Below are 15,999 nucleotides of genomic sequence, written 5' to 3'. Positions count from 1 at the left end.
AACCGACTTCCTCAAGGAGGAAAGAATATATGGATGGTATCACAAAAACCACTTATCTTATAAAGCATCGACACTCCTCTTCCCTTATATGTTGATAACAAGTCTCCAAACCCCTGTGTCATAAGACCCTAATGAACTTGTTTTCAAACCCTGTGGAATGAGTCCTTGTCCTAGACCCTCATAAGCTGCCCCTTGCACCTGCCACCCTTGTGGTGCCCTGACTTCTGCTTCCCAAATGGCCACTGTTTGGGTTTGTTAAAGCTGCTGAAGTGCAATATCCCAGAAATGGGCTGGCTTTTAAAAATGGGGATTTATTATGGGGATTTATTAAGTTACAAGTTATAATTCTAGGACCATGGAAATGTCCAAATAAAGGCATCAACAAGAGGATACCTTCACTGAAGGCCTATAGCATCCGGGACTCCTTTGTTACATGGGAAGGTACACGGCAATGTCTGCTGGCCCTTCTCGCCAAAATATCTCTGGCCTTCTGCGGATCTTTCTTGTTCTTCCTGAGGCATTTCTGTCTAGGCTCTCTCTTTCCATGAGCTCTCTTAAAGGACTCCAGTGAAGGATTAAGACCCACCTTGAATTGGGTGGGTCACATATCAGTGGAAACAACCTAATCAAAAGGTCCCACCCACAACAGGTCTGCCTCCACAAGAATGGGTTAAAAGAACATAGTCTTTTTTGGAGTGCATAACAGATTCAAACCAGCACAGCTGCCTTTGGGAAGGATCTTCTCCTGTTTGTAAGTCCTAATAAAAATGCACATCTACCTCCATGCCTGATGTGTTCTCTAATCTTGGGGCTGTGCTGAACCACACTCTTCAAGAGTTGGGTTGAAACACTTGGCGACTCACCTGAAAGTGTACCATTAGGCAGAAATCAAGCCTAGACAAGAAGAGAGTCAGAAAAGAAACGCAAGAATCCGGAGTCCCAGACCTATGCTCTGCCTAGATTGATTATTGCCTTGAGGGAGCAGAGGGAGAGGAAAGAGCTCTTGCTGCCCAGCTCACCTCCCCTGCTTTCCTGTCTGCCAGCCTCTACATCAGTCTCATTCACCTTGATCCCCTGGCCTCCTGGCCCCCCATTCTCCACCTACTCTGACCTGCTTTAGTTTTCTTGGAGGATTACGCAAGCCTGTGATGGAAAGCACACTAAGAGGGGGTAAACCCAAAGACCCGGATTTCTTGGCCAATCGCTGTCCTTCTTTTCAGGAATTTAGATGGCATGAAATAAGATAGCTTAGTTCAGGTTCAATACTGACAACATTTTCTGTGCTGGTTTTGCTTTAGCTCTAGTATTTGATTGTTATATAGGTTTGATTCTGACTCGAATCTCTGATTTTGTCTCCAATTCAGTAAAAGTTAATGATTGAGATTGATCATAGCTGGGATGCAATGAGTATTTGAGGCTAAGTTCTCTTTGGTTCAATTCCAGCTCAAGCCTGGCCATGGGCACTGTCTAGTCCCAGAGACCAAAGACCAGTAGCATTTTTCCTTCTGACTTTATGTCATGCCTTATGTGGGATTCAGGCAAGTGCCCAGGTGCACGGGGAGGGAGGCTGTTCCAGCTGGCAGAGGGTTAACCAGCTTCTCTAGGTAGGGAGTGTCTGAGGAGGGGGCCAGTTCCGGGTCCAAGAACTAAATCTCTCGAGTGAAGCAGCTGTCACCGGGAGAGTGGTGAGAGGTCCTGGATCAATTCCGCTTCAGAGGTATGCATTTCAGACACAGAAAAGAAGCAGAGCCTACACTTCCCATTTTATGGAGACAGAAAACTGAGATCAAGCCAACCTCATAACTATCATATCTTTCCTCTCCTTCTGCAATAGCCCTGGACCTTTTGTGGCTAAAAGCTACCACATTTCTGGAAGTGTCTCATGGAAATTTGGAGTCTGACAATCTATCATGCTTTGAGTGTTGAGGGAGAAATTTTTAATCATGAGGCATCTTCCCCTTTGTTCTTCCCTCTGCTTGCATCTAATAATCATAATTGCTCCAGGGTGGAGGGTGGTAGCCTCAGCCCCATAACATCACTGACCTCTTGAGTTTTCCTCTACCTTGTAAGAGTGGCATACATGGTCTCTTACTCCACCCCTGGAGGGAGGAGTCTTAGTGACAGTTGCCATGACAACAGCTTTGTACAGGAGAAAGCCACAAACTAGGCAGAAAAAGGACAAGAGTGGAACTTAGGGGGAAAAGGAGAGAGTAGTGCACAGAGCTAGGCAGCCCATAAGAAGAGTTACTAGGGGTGAGAATGGCTGAGCCACAAGTATATTTGTTTCCATTGAGGGAGAATGGCTGAGCCACAAGTATATCTGTTTCCATTGAGGTCACCTCCTTAACTTCAAGCCCAGAGCTCCCCACATCATCCACTACAGCTGATGAAGAGGAGAACAAGACCTTCATGATCCCAGGCCCTGACCCATTGTTCCCGCCTCAGGGTCTAGGCACAAGGCTCAAGCGGGAATCATTTCTGCTTCTGGAAACTCCAGGGCCAAAGTTCTTGGAGCTCATGGTTTGCTATCCACCCACCCCTGAGAGCAGCACATTCCCTGTATCAGGCCCCTCAAGTAAACAAATTTTCACAAGGGGAGAGAAATCAATGAAAGCTCTGGTCCCACTCCCCAATTCTGCAATAAATAATGCTGTTGACCCTCTCTGCTCTGCCGATACAAACTGGAAATGCCTCCATGCACCTGTGCTTACATTTTTATCATGGTATTGTGCTACCAAACTTGGTCTTTGGGGTGAATAAGTCATTGTCTCTGCCCTTGGGAACTCTCAGTTTGGAGTGGAGAAATGAGTAGAGGGAAGGAGATGGTTAGGAATAGATGGAGAATTCAAAAGCATAGAGAAGAGAAGCTTTAATCTTAAAATCTTCCAGAGAAGATGTCTTTTGACCGCACTTTTATTTAGCACTAAGGAGTCCATGATACTTTTATCTTGGTTCACAGTTCATGTCCTTTTAGCAAGTATCTCTCAAGCATTCCCTTTTATCCATCAGCAGCTATGTTCCCAGCCCTTGTTCTAGTCACCAGAGGGTTATAAAAGAGATAGAAAACACATCCCTGCCTTCAGAATGTTGACAGGACTTAAACACATGTGAAGCAATTAGAGAACAATCCAACAGGCAGTCAATAAACGTTAGCTAGTGCATATACAATGAACAAATCAATTGATTATAATCCTAGGACAAAATGTCTGGTAGAAAAAAAGGTCCTCAGGGTGGGGGAATAATCAGTGTGGGCAGAGAGGTTAGGGCTCTATGGGGGATCTGGGACTGGAGCTGGAGGGTGTTTTGATGAACAGAAGACCAAGACAAAGAACAGGAGTAGGGGATAATGGTCAACAGTCAGCCTCTGCATTGGGAATGGGGCACATTCAAAAGAAGGATTCCTTGCCACCAACTTTTTGTACAACCATAGGGACCTCCTTTCTCTGAGACTCAGTATTCTATTTCGGATGAAACTAGGGTAGTGCTTCTCAGACCTTCTTACTAGCAGTATTGGCATCACCTGGGAATTTGTTAGAAGTGCAAATTTTCATGCCCCATACCCATTGAATAGAAAATTCTGGGGATGGGTCCAGCCATGTAGTTTTCCAAGCCCACCAGTGACCACTAGACTAAATCAGTACTTCTTAACCATAGTTACTCATTAGATTCACCTGGAAAGATCAATTTTAAACCCAAGATGCCGAGGCCCCACCCACAGAGATTTCTATTAGTAGATCTGGCCCTGGTATCAGTATAGTTTTAATTCCTCAGGTGATTCTAATATGCATTTAGGGTTCAGAAGCATTGGACTAGATGATGTCCACTACCTTTCTGACTCCCTGACCTGAGTTGGACTCAGAAACTAAGCCAGGATTCCTCATTCACTGTATCTCATGGGGTAGATTTACAAACATTCAGGGAATATGTTTTGGGGCAGAGAGCTCTTTCTGTCTGAGATCCTATTATCTTTAATCTCTTGGTCACCAACTTTTTGATGATTTTTATGATTATCCTACCATTCCCTCTCCCTTGCCTGAGACAAGAATGCTTGTGTACAGATGTCGACTCTCCTACCTCAAACACAGAGTCCTCTAAATATGTATACATGCACATAAGAATGGTCTCATAAAAATATTCAAAGTCACACCTAAATTTATATGCGCACACACAGATCAACCCACCATCAGAAATCCTTGGGAAAGGATTCCTCTCAGTGGAAACTGGGATCCTTGAAATAAGTGGCACTTCTGACTTCCCTGCAGCCTAGCCTGGTTCAGGGTGGCAAGTGGGGAGAAGGGCCTGCCTTCTGAAGAAGTGAGCGACCTGCTTTAAAGTGAGGCAGGTAAGCCATAGGGGAATGCCAAGTACAGATGCTGAAGATACCCTTGTTTTTCTCGCAGATCCGAGCAGACGGCCCTCCACATGGTGGTGTCCAGTATGAGATGGTCTCTGTGCTCAAAGACGGGAGCCCCATCCTCCGGGATATGGCCTTCTCCATTGATCAGCGCTACCTGTACGTCATGTCAGACAGACAGGTAAGTGCCATCTCTTCCCTTACCCCAGGAAGAACTGATTATCTGTGGCCTTTGCTCCATCAGTAGCTGTTCCATCTAACAAGGGGCAGCACCACTGGGTTTTACTGCACAGGGGTCCAGGGAGAAGGCAAAGTCTCTGCAGGTTTTTGCAGGGAGCCACAGAAAAGCAAGCAGGGGCCAGCTCCTTCCTGGAGGCTTCTCTCTTGGCCGCAGCCCCTGCCTCAGGGCATAATGAACAGCCCTGCAAGAATGGGCCAGACTGCATGGAGCAGCTTGGTGTGATTAGGAGATAAATTTACAGCTCTCAGGCCCACAGAGTCTGCAGCTCAAGGGAGCCAAAGAGGTGTAAATAATCCAGGTCTCTAGGCTGGGACCAACCCTGGAAGAGACAGATCCAAGACAGTGCCCCAGAAGGAGATAAAAATCAGGGCCTGAGTCTTAGACTGGTGTAAGGTAGACGCTGGTCAGCTTGGGAAGCTGAAACTATGTCTGCAGAGATAAGAAGGGAACCCTGAAAATAGACTTCTACCCTCTGCTCAGCAATAACTGAGCAAGATCCCTGCTCTTTTGAATGGAACGGTTATTCCCCCAAGTTGGCCAAATTGTATCTGTTCTGAATATGTGTGAGCAGAGGGAAGGCAAATGCAGGGAGAACCATCCAAATAGGGAAAAAGGAAGAGGGGAACTGGGGTTCACCAGATCAGTGGAGATACAAAAAGCAAAGCAGAGACCTTGGAAAAGACTGGTTCATTCTGATCATTCAGTGAATTAACAGCTGTTGAGCAGCAGCAGTGTTCTTGGCGTTATCCTAAACATGGCAAGATAAAAGCCAAAAAGGAGAAGAAGGGCTGTGAATCAGTCTCAGCAGCTAGGTCTCTGACTCAGGCTATGGAAAGATGCTGGGTGAGAGAACCAGCAAGCTTTCACACAGTGCCTCCCAGTTCATGTGTCATTCTCAAAATACTCTGCAAGGATTCCAGATGTCCTTGAATCAGCTTTACCCTTCCAGAGTTCTCTTCCTCCTTTTAGAATGTAGGAAATTGGAATCAAGGGAAAAGGGATGAGCGGAAAGAGTAAGGAAGAGGCAAATGGGTACCTGACAGCATTAAGGGAAGCAGTGATGCAATTCTAACTCGAAAATTACCTGAGGATAGATGACACAAATCATATGCTAATTGCATGCAAATTACATCCAGATACTCTTGAACCCACTGTCTTTTTTACCTTCTTTCATGTGGCCCTCTCAATTGAAGCATAAACATGTCCAGATGAGAACATGGTGGTGCTGAAGAGGCTTTGCCTCTAATCCTAACCTAGAGTGGATAAGAAAGTTGTCTTAGTTTGCAAGGGCTGCCATGTAAAGCACCACTAAAGGGGGGGCTTAAAAACAACGGAAATGGATTGTCTCACAGTTCTGGAGGCCAGAGGTTCGAATCAAGGTATCAGCAGGGCCATGCTTCCTTTGAAGACTATAAGGAAGAATCTGTTCCAAGCCTCTCCTGGCTTCTGGTGGTTTGCCATGGCATTCTCCCCTCTATCTCTCTGTGTTTAAATTTCCTCTTCTTACATGGCTATTAGTCATATTGGATTAAAGGCCCACTTTACTCCAGTATGACCTTATTTTAACTTGCCTAATTCCATCTGTAATGACCCTATTTCCAAATAAGTTCACATTCTGAGCTACTGGGGATTTGGACACTAATTTATCTTTTGGAGGGACACAATTCAATCCATAACAACAGTCTTGGAAATCAACACTGGCCTATCATTCCACTAAAACACGTCAGTAGGCCTAAAAGAGTCCATTAGTAGGCCCTTATTTACTGAGAACAAAGTCCCGGGAAAACATCAAAATGAAAGGGACTTAAAAAAAAAAAAAAAGAACGGGACTTGATTGCTGCCCTTACATTTCTTACAATGAGACATGTTATCCCGATATTTGTACAATCCGACTGGGTTACATAAATGTTCCATCTTTTCTTCCTGTTCTTTTTTGTTTTTAAGACCAAAAAAAGTTATTTTAAAAATAAAAATGGTAAGTATTCACTATATAAATTCATGTAATACCTACAGAAAAGAAAAATAAAATCAAGTCATCCAGAATGCATCATGTTAACATTTGGTGAGCGTCGTTCTTTCTGCAGGTATATATACAGCTTGAAAGGTAAATGGATAAATGGCACCCTAGATAGAGCGGTACATGGATGGTCAGAGGATTGAACAGACCCACATTGAATATGGTATTTTCAGACAATTTGTATGGCTGAGAACCTGGTAGGTAACTCTAGGTAACAGGTGATTTATTAAGTTCTCTGAGCCCATTGAGATGGAAAAGCAAAAGAAACAAATAGAAATGAACCATGAGACCTTGGTGAAACTGAGAAGATTCCAAGGCACATATTCTCGCTGTGTATGTTCTTCTCAGACAGGATGCTTTCTGAGTTGGCATTCAAAATGTTGCCAAAGGAGAAGGTCAGGGTCAGAGCTACAGGCTGATGAATGCGCTTCAGGGAGTGGGATGAGCCTCTTGAAACCCTAACTGACCATGCCTTTGAGACCATCAGCCCTACCCAAGCCAAGTGACCACATAGCTTATTCATAAAAATCCTTTCCTTTGTCCTCACGTTCTGCCTCAGCTACCCAACTCTTAAAATCATCTGCACTCAATAGAAAGGTAGCCAGTTATGATGAGCAGATATAAGAAGAATTTGGGTTTGATGCTGTTCTAATTTGCTAACTGCCAGAATTCAATATACCAGAAACAGAACAGCTTTTAACAGGGAGAATTTATTAAATTGTAAGTCCATAGTTCTAAGGCCGTGAAAATGTCCCAACTAAAGCAAGTCTATACAAATGTCCAAATTAAGGCACCAACAAGGGTTATCTTCACTCAAGAAAGGCCAATGAAGTTCAAGGTTTCTCTCTCAACTGGAAAGGCACATGGCAGCATCTGCTGGTTTTTTCTCCTGGCTTCTGGTTTCATGAAGCTCTCCTGGAGCATTTTCCTCCTGCATCTCCAAAGGTCTCTGGCTGCACAAGCTCAGTAGCTCTTTACAAAATGGTTCCCTCTTTTTTTTTTTTAACATGGGCAGGCACCGGGAATCGAACCCGGGTCCTCAGGCATGGCAGGCAAGCATTCTTACCTGCTGAGCCACCGTGGCCCGCCTACAAAATGGTTCCCTCTTAAAGGGCTCCAGTAAGCACCCACCCTGAATGGGTAGAGACATACCTCCATGGAAATCATCTAATCAAAAATTACCACCCACCATTGGGTGGGTTATATTTCCATAGATAATTTTTAAAAAACTCCCACCCAGCAATACTGAATGAGGATTAAAGGACATGGCTTTTCTGGGGTCTGCAAATTCAAACCAGTCAGATGCCATGGGGCTGTCTTTAGTCGTGAGATATTTGCAATGGGCACACCCTGTTTCAGGTGGAGCTGTAATCAGGGAGCGAAGTCTAAGGGGGATTTGGGGTGGGGCTCTGAGACTATCACCTAGAGAGCCATAAATCCTGCAAAAATAGATAGCCAGCTCTCTCTCTCTAAGACAAACTCTGGAAATAAACCCACTACCCTCCCCACTATGTAAGCCATGACTCCAGGGATGTAAGTCTCCCTGGCAACATGGGACATGACTCCCAGGAATGGCCCTGGCATTGTGGTGTTAATAATCCTTCTATACCAAAAAGGGGAAAAGAAATAGAACAAAATAAAGTTTCAGTGGCTAAGAGATTTTAAATAGAGTTAAGAGGTCATTCTGGAGGTTACTCTAATGCACGCTTAAGCCAAGTATTGCAAATTGCCACAGTATGTCAAGCCCCAACCAACAGTATTCCTGAAAACCCTAAAGAATACCCTGGGCTCTATCTAAGAGTCTATAATAGTTTTACTTAGTAAGTTTACTTTTTCAGTATCTTAAGTCCTCCAGACTGTTCCTACACCAGATAAGCCCTAAGACCCAGTGGTACCATTCTCTCCAAGAACATCAATCACTTTCATTCCTGTACCCCATAAAATCAACACTCCTTTTCATCTTGAAGAAGTTAAAATGATCATTGCCCAGGTATTTCTAAAGATTGAAAGAATGATCAAGTGAGAGGAAGGAGATACAACTGAGAAATTAGGATTTAACAAATGATTATGACTACTGCCTCATTATATAGATATTTATTTTTAGTTTCTAGTGTGTTAGAATAGCCAGAAGGAAAGCCTAAAATTGTTGATCTGTAAACTTAGAAACGTTGATCTTAGAAAATGATCGTATAACTATGTAGCTTTTATCTTGGGACCATGTGACTGTAAACACCTTGTGATTTACACCTCCTTGATCCAGTGTGTGGATAGATGAGTAATAAAATAAAGACATGCATGGGGAAAAAAATAGGTAGCCAGGTGATTTAACCAGGGGCTGAGTCCAGGAATGAGGGCCAAGAACAGCCCAGGAGGTACCATCTGTCTGAGGCTGGGAAGTCATGAGAACAGAGTATTCACAGATAACTTGGACCTCTTAAAGAAGGAGTTTGATGTGTTGCAGGAGAATGATCAATGAAAATGAGGTCAGATGGGCTGGGTTCTAGTCCAGCTTTTGCTATAACTAGTAATATGACCTTTTCACAACTTCAGTGTCCTCCTTTATAAAATCGAGGTGTTGCATCAGACAGTAGAAACATCCCTGCCACGGGAAGCTGTGGATTTGAATCTCATCTTACCATTTTTTAGCTGAGTGGTCTTGGACAAGTCACTTAACCTCAACGAGTCTCCCACAATGTGAAGCTCATCTGAGACAATAGATGGGGAATTGCTTTTTACACTCACGCACTATGAAAATAATTGTTATTATGAGTTTATAGGGTCCATTCCAGCTCTCGTGCTTTTTTCATTCCATTACTCAGTTTTTTTCTGACAGGCCCATTGCAAATGTCCTGTCTCAGAGACAATGAGTATGATCAGAGGAAAGATAAAAGGCAGTGTGGCTCAGCCCATTGGCCTCAGGCTGAGTCAGTTGGGTGAACTGGGCCAAGATCTGAAAAACACTGTCTAAAGTCCTGAGACGGGGACTTTTCCCCATTTCCACAAGACAATACCAAAAGGACAGTAGATAGGCTTGAGGTTAGTCCGAAAGAAGAACTTTCTAAGTGAGAGCTGTATGAGACTATGTGTGTCCACATGAGCACTTCCCTGAAGGGCGAATATTGCAGAGAGGGTAAGAATGCTAGTCTGGTTATGGATAAGTGTATCGCTGTTCTGAGGCAGCACTTTCAGACCTTGGAGTTCTCTAAATGTCCTACAACCCTATATGACCTCATGGGAGTGAGGTGTCCCATCATTTCACTTTATGATGAATTTTTGGGAAGCCCACTGTCATCATTGCCCTCCACCCTGTCCTCAACCCTTGCCTCCCTGTTCCCCTGTTCCCTCCCCAAAACGTGACCTCTATTATATCCTTGGGGCTATGGACACACTGTGTGTAGAGCCAAGGTCCTGGCCTCGGGTTCTGCCCAGAGCAATTTTCATCTCCCTACAGAACTAGAACAATCCAATATAGCACACACTCTCATTCTCTCTCTCTCTCGTGTTTTTGCAGTTCATTAAATGTAATTAAGAAATAGGACTAGTTAGAAGTGTTAGGTTATTAGTGTCACTGCCTAACAAGTCGATGTCAATGTACTGTTAATAGATCTAAGACGGGCCAGTCCCAGGGGAAAATTTGGAAACTGATTCCCCATTCTTTTAATTGCCCAGGTGCTTCACTGATAGGATGCCTGTCTGTTCCCTAGAAATTCCACCCCAGCTTCATCAAGAGCAGATTGACAGATGTTATAGATGTGAATATGAGTCGCTTCCATAACCTCAGAGTCTAATGGAAGACAGACAGTGAGTCCAGGGAAAATCAGAGTAGGGGCCAAGTGAAAAATCAAGCAGCAAGATGAAAAGAAACGTGATAGCTCCAGTTTCCACCCAACTTGTCAGACTGGCCTCTCCCAGAAAAGGAATATAACTCTGTACTCAGGGTGGATGGGAAAAGAGCACAGGGATGGAAGCAATCATTCTATTTTATACTTTAATTAGTTTGAATTAGCAGAGGGAATAGAGGCATAAAATGATCCACCGAAGGGTGAAATGGAAAAAGGGAGTCACAGTAGAGAATGGCTCCGGGTAGGCTGGATTGGGCCTTGGGAACAGCAGACAGGCTGAAGATTGGGGGGCAGGGGGAATGGGATGTGAGCTGACAGGGGAATGGCGGGTGCAGGATGCTGCTATCTATTTCGAGGCCTGGAGAGACAATACAGTATAGTGTGAAGAGCTGGAGTACGGAGGCTCAGAGGGACCTCCATTCAATCTATAGCCACTTACTAGGCATACGTCTTTGGGAAAGTTATTTAACTTTTCTAAACCTCAGTGTCTTCATCTGAGTCATGGGCCTAATGATGGTAACAATTGTGAAGGTTGAGAGAATATACATAACCTAGCACTGTCTGACACATGTTCAGTGCTTTCAATAAGCGGTAATGATTATGATCAGCATCAGTAGAAGTATGTATTAGAACTTCTCTGGGACCCCAGAGAAGGCAGGAAGCCTCCCCATCACCAAATTATGGCTGGGTCAGAGTGCCCAGTCTCAGGCAGAGTGACTCCAGCCTGCCATGCCTGCTGCTCCCTCCCAAGGGAAGCCTCAAAAATCTCTGGCCTGGCTGGTTGACAGCATCAGGCTGAGTTGCTTATAATCTGCTATTTATTTTTAAAATCCAGGAATGTGCCCAGCAGACTAAACAGTCCATCTCCCCTCCATACACACAGAGGCAGCCCCAGGCCCGTGTGTGAGGCCCCAGAGGCTAGTACAGTGGGCCTCGGCAGAGAGAAGGGGGAGCACCCTGAGCCCTGGTCATATACCCAAGGCCTCTGGGCCCTGTCTGGCTGCATTCATAGATGCCCAGCCGAAGGGGACTCTCCTTGGAGCTTTTCATGTCTGGCCTCGTCAGGTGAGCAAACCAAACATTTTGCAAGTTCAGGCTACCGTTCTCAAGGTAGTAAACTCTAACCCAGTTCTGAAGGGATGCATAGGGACATGTGCTACAATTTGAGAACTGTTTTAGTTACCTATTGCTGAATAACAAGCCACCCCAAATATCTTAGGGGGACACAGAACAACGATTTTATTATGCTCATGGACCATTTGGGTATGGAATACAGACAAAGTGCACTGAAGATGGCTTGTCTCTACTCTGCGATGCCTGAGTCCCCCACTGGGAGGATATGAATGGCTGGGGGTGACTAGAATAGCTAAGGGCAGAAACTGTCTGGAACCTTCTCTCTCATGTCTAGAAGTTTGGAATCCACTGGGACTGCTGACGTTTGAGCCCATGGGCAAGGCTGGGGGCACTGGGCTTCCTCACATATAGTGGCTTCAAGGTAGTCAGACTTCTTACATGGCAGTGCAGAGCCCCGAGAGTGAGTATCCCCCACAAAAAATAGAGTCTTTACTGCTTTTTTTATAACTTAGACTTGGAAGTCACATAGCTATCTCTTCTGCCCTGATTTATTGATTGAAGCAGTCATAAGACTGCCCAGATTATAACGGACGGATTATAAAGACTTCACCTTTCAGTGGAAGAAGTGTTCAAGAATTGGTGGCCATATTTTAAACTGCCACAGGGACCCCACCTGTAGGTCAGTTACCAAGTACTTGCTGAGCAATTCCTGCCAGGTGTCCAGCCCTCTGCTAGGTATAGTGAGGGAATCCAGCCTCCTGGACCCTCAAAATTGGAAGGGACCTTCAAAATCCTCAAAGCTGACCCTGACTGAGGTAGACACTTCCCTCAATGCCATCTCCAATGAGCTCCTATTTGGACTCTTCCAGTGTTGGGGTGCTCACTTGCTAATTAGGTGGTAGCTCATCTGTCTCACTATGAGTCAGTCACTTTACAACCATGATAAGGCAGTGTCCCTGCTATTGCTAAGTCATTCCTATGGAATTGAAGCTACAGGACTTTGTAGTAGAGTGACATTGGTGACATCTAGAGTAAGCCAGAGAGGCTTTGCAGAAGATAACGAGATACAAGTAAGGCCTCAAGAGTTGAAGAAGAGCTGGAATGCTATAGAGGCCCACTCCAGAGCCTGGGTGCTGGGCCAGGAGTCCCCAGAAACCACTCTATATGGGTTTCCTTGTGGCTCTGTTAAAGGAAGTAGAATGCACAGTTATACTTTGAGAAATGTGTCAATAACTTCAAACTATGGGTGGAACCCAGCTAGGCCTGAGGTCAGGAGCTGGGGCCTGCCTGGTGTTGACAAGCTTGTGTGGAAGGGACATGGAATCTGGGGGTCAGCCCTAAAACACCTGGAAAAAAGCCTGGAATATTAGTCCATGCCCTGCCTTTTGGGGGGCCAGAGCATTTCTAACAGAAATTGTCCTTTAAAAATAGCTAACTTTGATGGAGCATTTGTTATGGGTCAGAGGCTATTCTGGGTGTTTTGCACAGATTATCAATCCTGTCTCCATTTTATACGGGAAGCAGAAGTACAGAAAAGTTAAGTAACTTACTCCAGGCTGCACAGCTATTAAGCAATAGAGTTGAGGCTTGAAGCTATGGGGTCTGGCTCTAGGGCCCGCATTCTTCACCAGTCTGCCGCCAGCCACCCTAAGGTGGTTCCGACGCGTATGTGCTGTGGGACATACTTAGAGAAACAAGGCTCTGAGAGGATAATACCACGTTCCCTGACTCCCTAGGTCATGAAACCACAGAGCCTCAGGGCTGGTGAGGCCTTTGGTGACCACCCATTCTGACACCAGATGAGAAATATGAGGTCCAGGGGGAGTCCCTGCCGGCTAGCTGCCCCTTTCAGCGTTCTACTGCACCCAAGTCCAGAGTCATTAGAATGAGTTTGACTCCCCAAAGCACATGGGGGAAGCACTAGTAGCTTTAAAGATTGTCCTTAATTTACTAAAGGTTATGTAAGTCATAAGTGAGGCCCACAACAAATCAACAACTGTCCGTGAGCCCTAAAAGTGTTTCTGGGAAGCCTTTGAGGGGCTCCCATCAGGAACAGGATTTACGCTGCCTGGAAATTGCCCAATGTCATGCTGATTTTAAGGGGCTCTCCCGGGCAGTCTTGATGTGGTGATCGGGAGGCAGTGCTCTCCACGAAACACTCAGTATGCAGGGCGGCAGGGCCTCACCACCATGGATTCCAGGAAACTGGCTTTTTAACCACCTTCGCCTTGAGTCATTTAAGAGAGTGGGGGCAAGGAGTGCTTTGACCTGGAGCTGTTAAAAAGAGTGGTTTGAAAGCTTGTGATGCCACCCTTTCCTGGAGGACTCAACTGCAGGAGTCTGCTCCTCTCCCTCTCCCCTTCCCCACCCACAAGTTCCCGGCATTGGGTGAAGACCCTGTGAAGGCTGGAGGCAGCTTAGAAGAACCAACTGCACCCCACCCCAGCAGTGCCCCATGCGGCTTCACCAGAAAACTAATTCTGGTTTCGGGGAAGCCCTGTCAACCGCTAGCCTGATTCCACTAAGGTTGCTAAGCCATTTTTAAAAGGACTATTGGGATGCTCCACGGTAGTGAATCTGTTACCTGTGGCCAAAGCTAATGGACTTCCAAGCCCTCACGGCACCTAAACATCGCGGGGAAAGGAAAGAAAAGATGTGGGGAACCACGCTTCCAGATGTCCCTTGTTTATTTATTTTGACATCGGTAGACCTTTATTTTGATTCTGCGCATTTCGTTCAGGCACTGTGGCTTCCCAGGGCGCGAGCTGAGCATGCCAAGGTGTATTTTTACAAGGGGGACGGAGTCTCAGTAACAGGAGCCCTCCTTCCTGCCTGGGCTGGAGAAGCCTTGGCTGAGATGCAAAGGACGGACAGCGGGGGAGGGGGGGGGGGGCGGTGCTGCAGGGAGGGAGCTGGGGTTGAGCCTGAGGGACTCTGGGAGGAATTAAAGTTTGCAGATTAAGAAAGTGAGGATAAGCGAATTTCTGCTGCACTTTTGTTTTAAAATATGTCATTTTCAATCCAAGCTTCTGATGCACATGTGTTTCTGGTTAAGGACGGGGGACCCCAGCCTGGCCCAGGAGCTGAGCGCTCGGTATCCATGCCTTTCCCAAAGGAAGGGGAAGCCCTGCCTCCTGGAGGACAGAAGCACAGGGAACAGTGACCAAGCCAAACCTGGGTTTTGATTCCCCCCCCCCTCTTTCCCCACATTCCAAATCTCAGGGAACAAAGAGTTGATTCCTGGCTATTAATATTCTTATTGGAACATTTTTTATAAATATTTTCACACGAGGGAAAGGAAATGCAATCCCACCCTATTAATCAGACGCTTGGCTTATTGTTTTTGAGCAAGAAAACTCCAGCCTTTTATTTAAAAATCCTTGGTTTAGAAAGAAATGATTGAGCACAATGCCCAGGCTGGGAGAACTGGTGCCAAAAAACCTCATTTGTCTAAATGGGCAGGTGGCTGGAGACTCTTTCTCTAATCCTCGGCAAGGGATTTGCTTTTTCTTTCTAGGCAGATACTTGCTGAAGGCTGACACTAACTGCCTAAAAGGGTATTCCAATGACTAAGAGATGGGAAACCATAGTCTGGCAATACCAGAAGGGACAACCTCTACCATTTATTTATTTGTTTATTTATTTATTTTTTTGCATGGGAAGGCCCCGGGAATCGAACCCAGGTCTCCAGCATGGCAGGCGAGAACTCTGCCACTGAGCCATCGTCACCCTGCCCTCCCCTCTATTTTACAAATGAGAAAACTGATGCCCAGAGAGGGGAGTTTATTGCCTAGTATATCCTCTGTATTTTTATAAGGCGGACAAAGTCTCAGCAATAGGAATCCTCTCTTCTACCTGGGCTAGAACGAGTAGAATTGGGGCTAACCCTGATTAAGTTGGTCCAGCCCAATATGCTTTCCCCTACTTGACAACAACGTCACTCAGCACAGGCAAGAGAGAAAACTGGTTGTGTTTTAATATTTTTAATTACAAATATTTTTTTAACAAACTGGACCCATGAGAGTTCCTGAAGATGTTCCCAAGGGTCAAATTAAAATAGGGAAAGATTTGCATGTCATTTGCATACACCACCTTATTCATTCAACAAACTATTAAGTGCCTACCATGTGTAATGCATAGAGCTGTCTGAGAACGAGTCATTTGGTCATTTGCGTAAGCAGCAATAGATAGGACTGCCTTTTAAGTTATATTCAAGCTAATATCTTATAGATAGAACTGCCCTGAAGAAGGGTGCTTTCTTGATTTCTTTCTGCTGAATTCAAGGCAACAAGACTATTACATCTGCTTTTGTATACAGATTAATAAAATATGGTCCCCTCCTTCAGAGAGGTCACAAGCTGGGAGGAGACAAATAACATGTCAATAAATAACAACATAAAGTGAGCAACACTATAAAAGAGATGACAGTCTACTCAATGATTGAAATAATTCACACCAACCTGGGAGGAAC

General features: G+C 45.2%; 1 protein-coding gene across 2 annotated transcripts in view; it reads left to right on the top strand.

The window, feature by feature from the left end:
- PLXNA2 (plexin A2) overlaps positions 1-15,999 on the top strand; it is a 216,131-nt gene that overhangs the window by 91,785 nt on the left and 108,347 nt on the right. For both annotated transcript variants that reach the window (XM_077157666.1, XM_077157668.1), the window contains exon 4: positions 4,401-4,535. In XM_077157666.1, the coding sequence (XP_077013781.1) occupies positions 4,401-4,535 (135 nt within the window). The remainder of the gene's footprint in view (positions 1-4,400; positions 4,536-15,999) is intronic.

Source organism: Tamandua tetradactyla, chromosome 4, assembly GCF_023851605.1.
Source record: "Tamandua tetradactyla isolate mTamTet1 chromosome 4, mTamTet1.pri, whole genome shotgun sequence".
Classification (NCBI taxonomy): Eukaryota; Metazoa; Chordata; class Mammalia; order Pilosa; family Myrmecophagidae; genus Tamandua; species Tamandua tetradactyla.
This window is presented reverse-complemented; position numbering and strand designations above follow the sequence as displayed.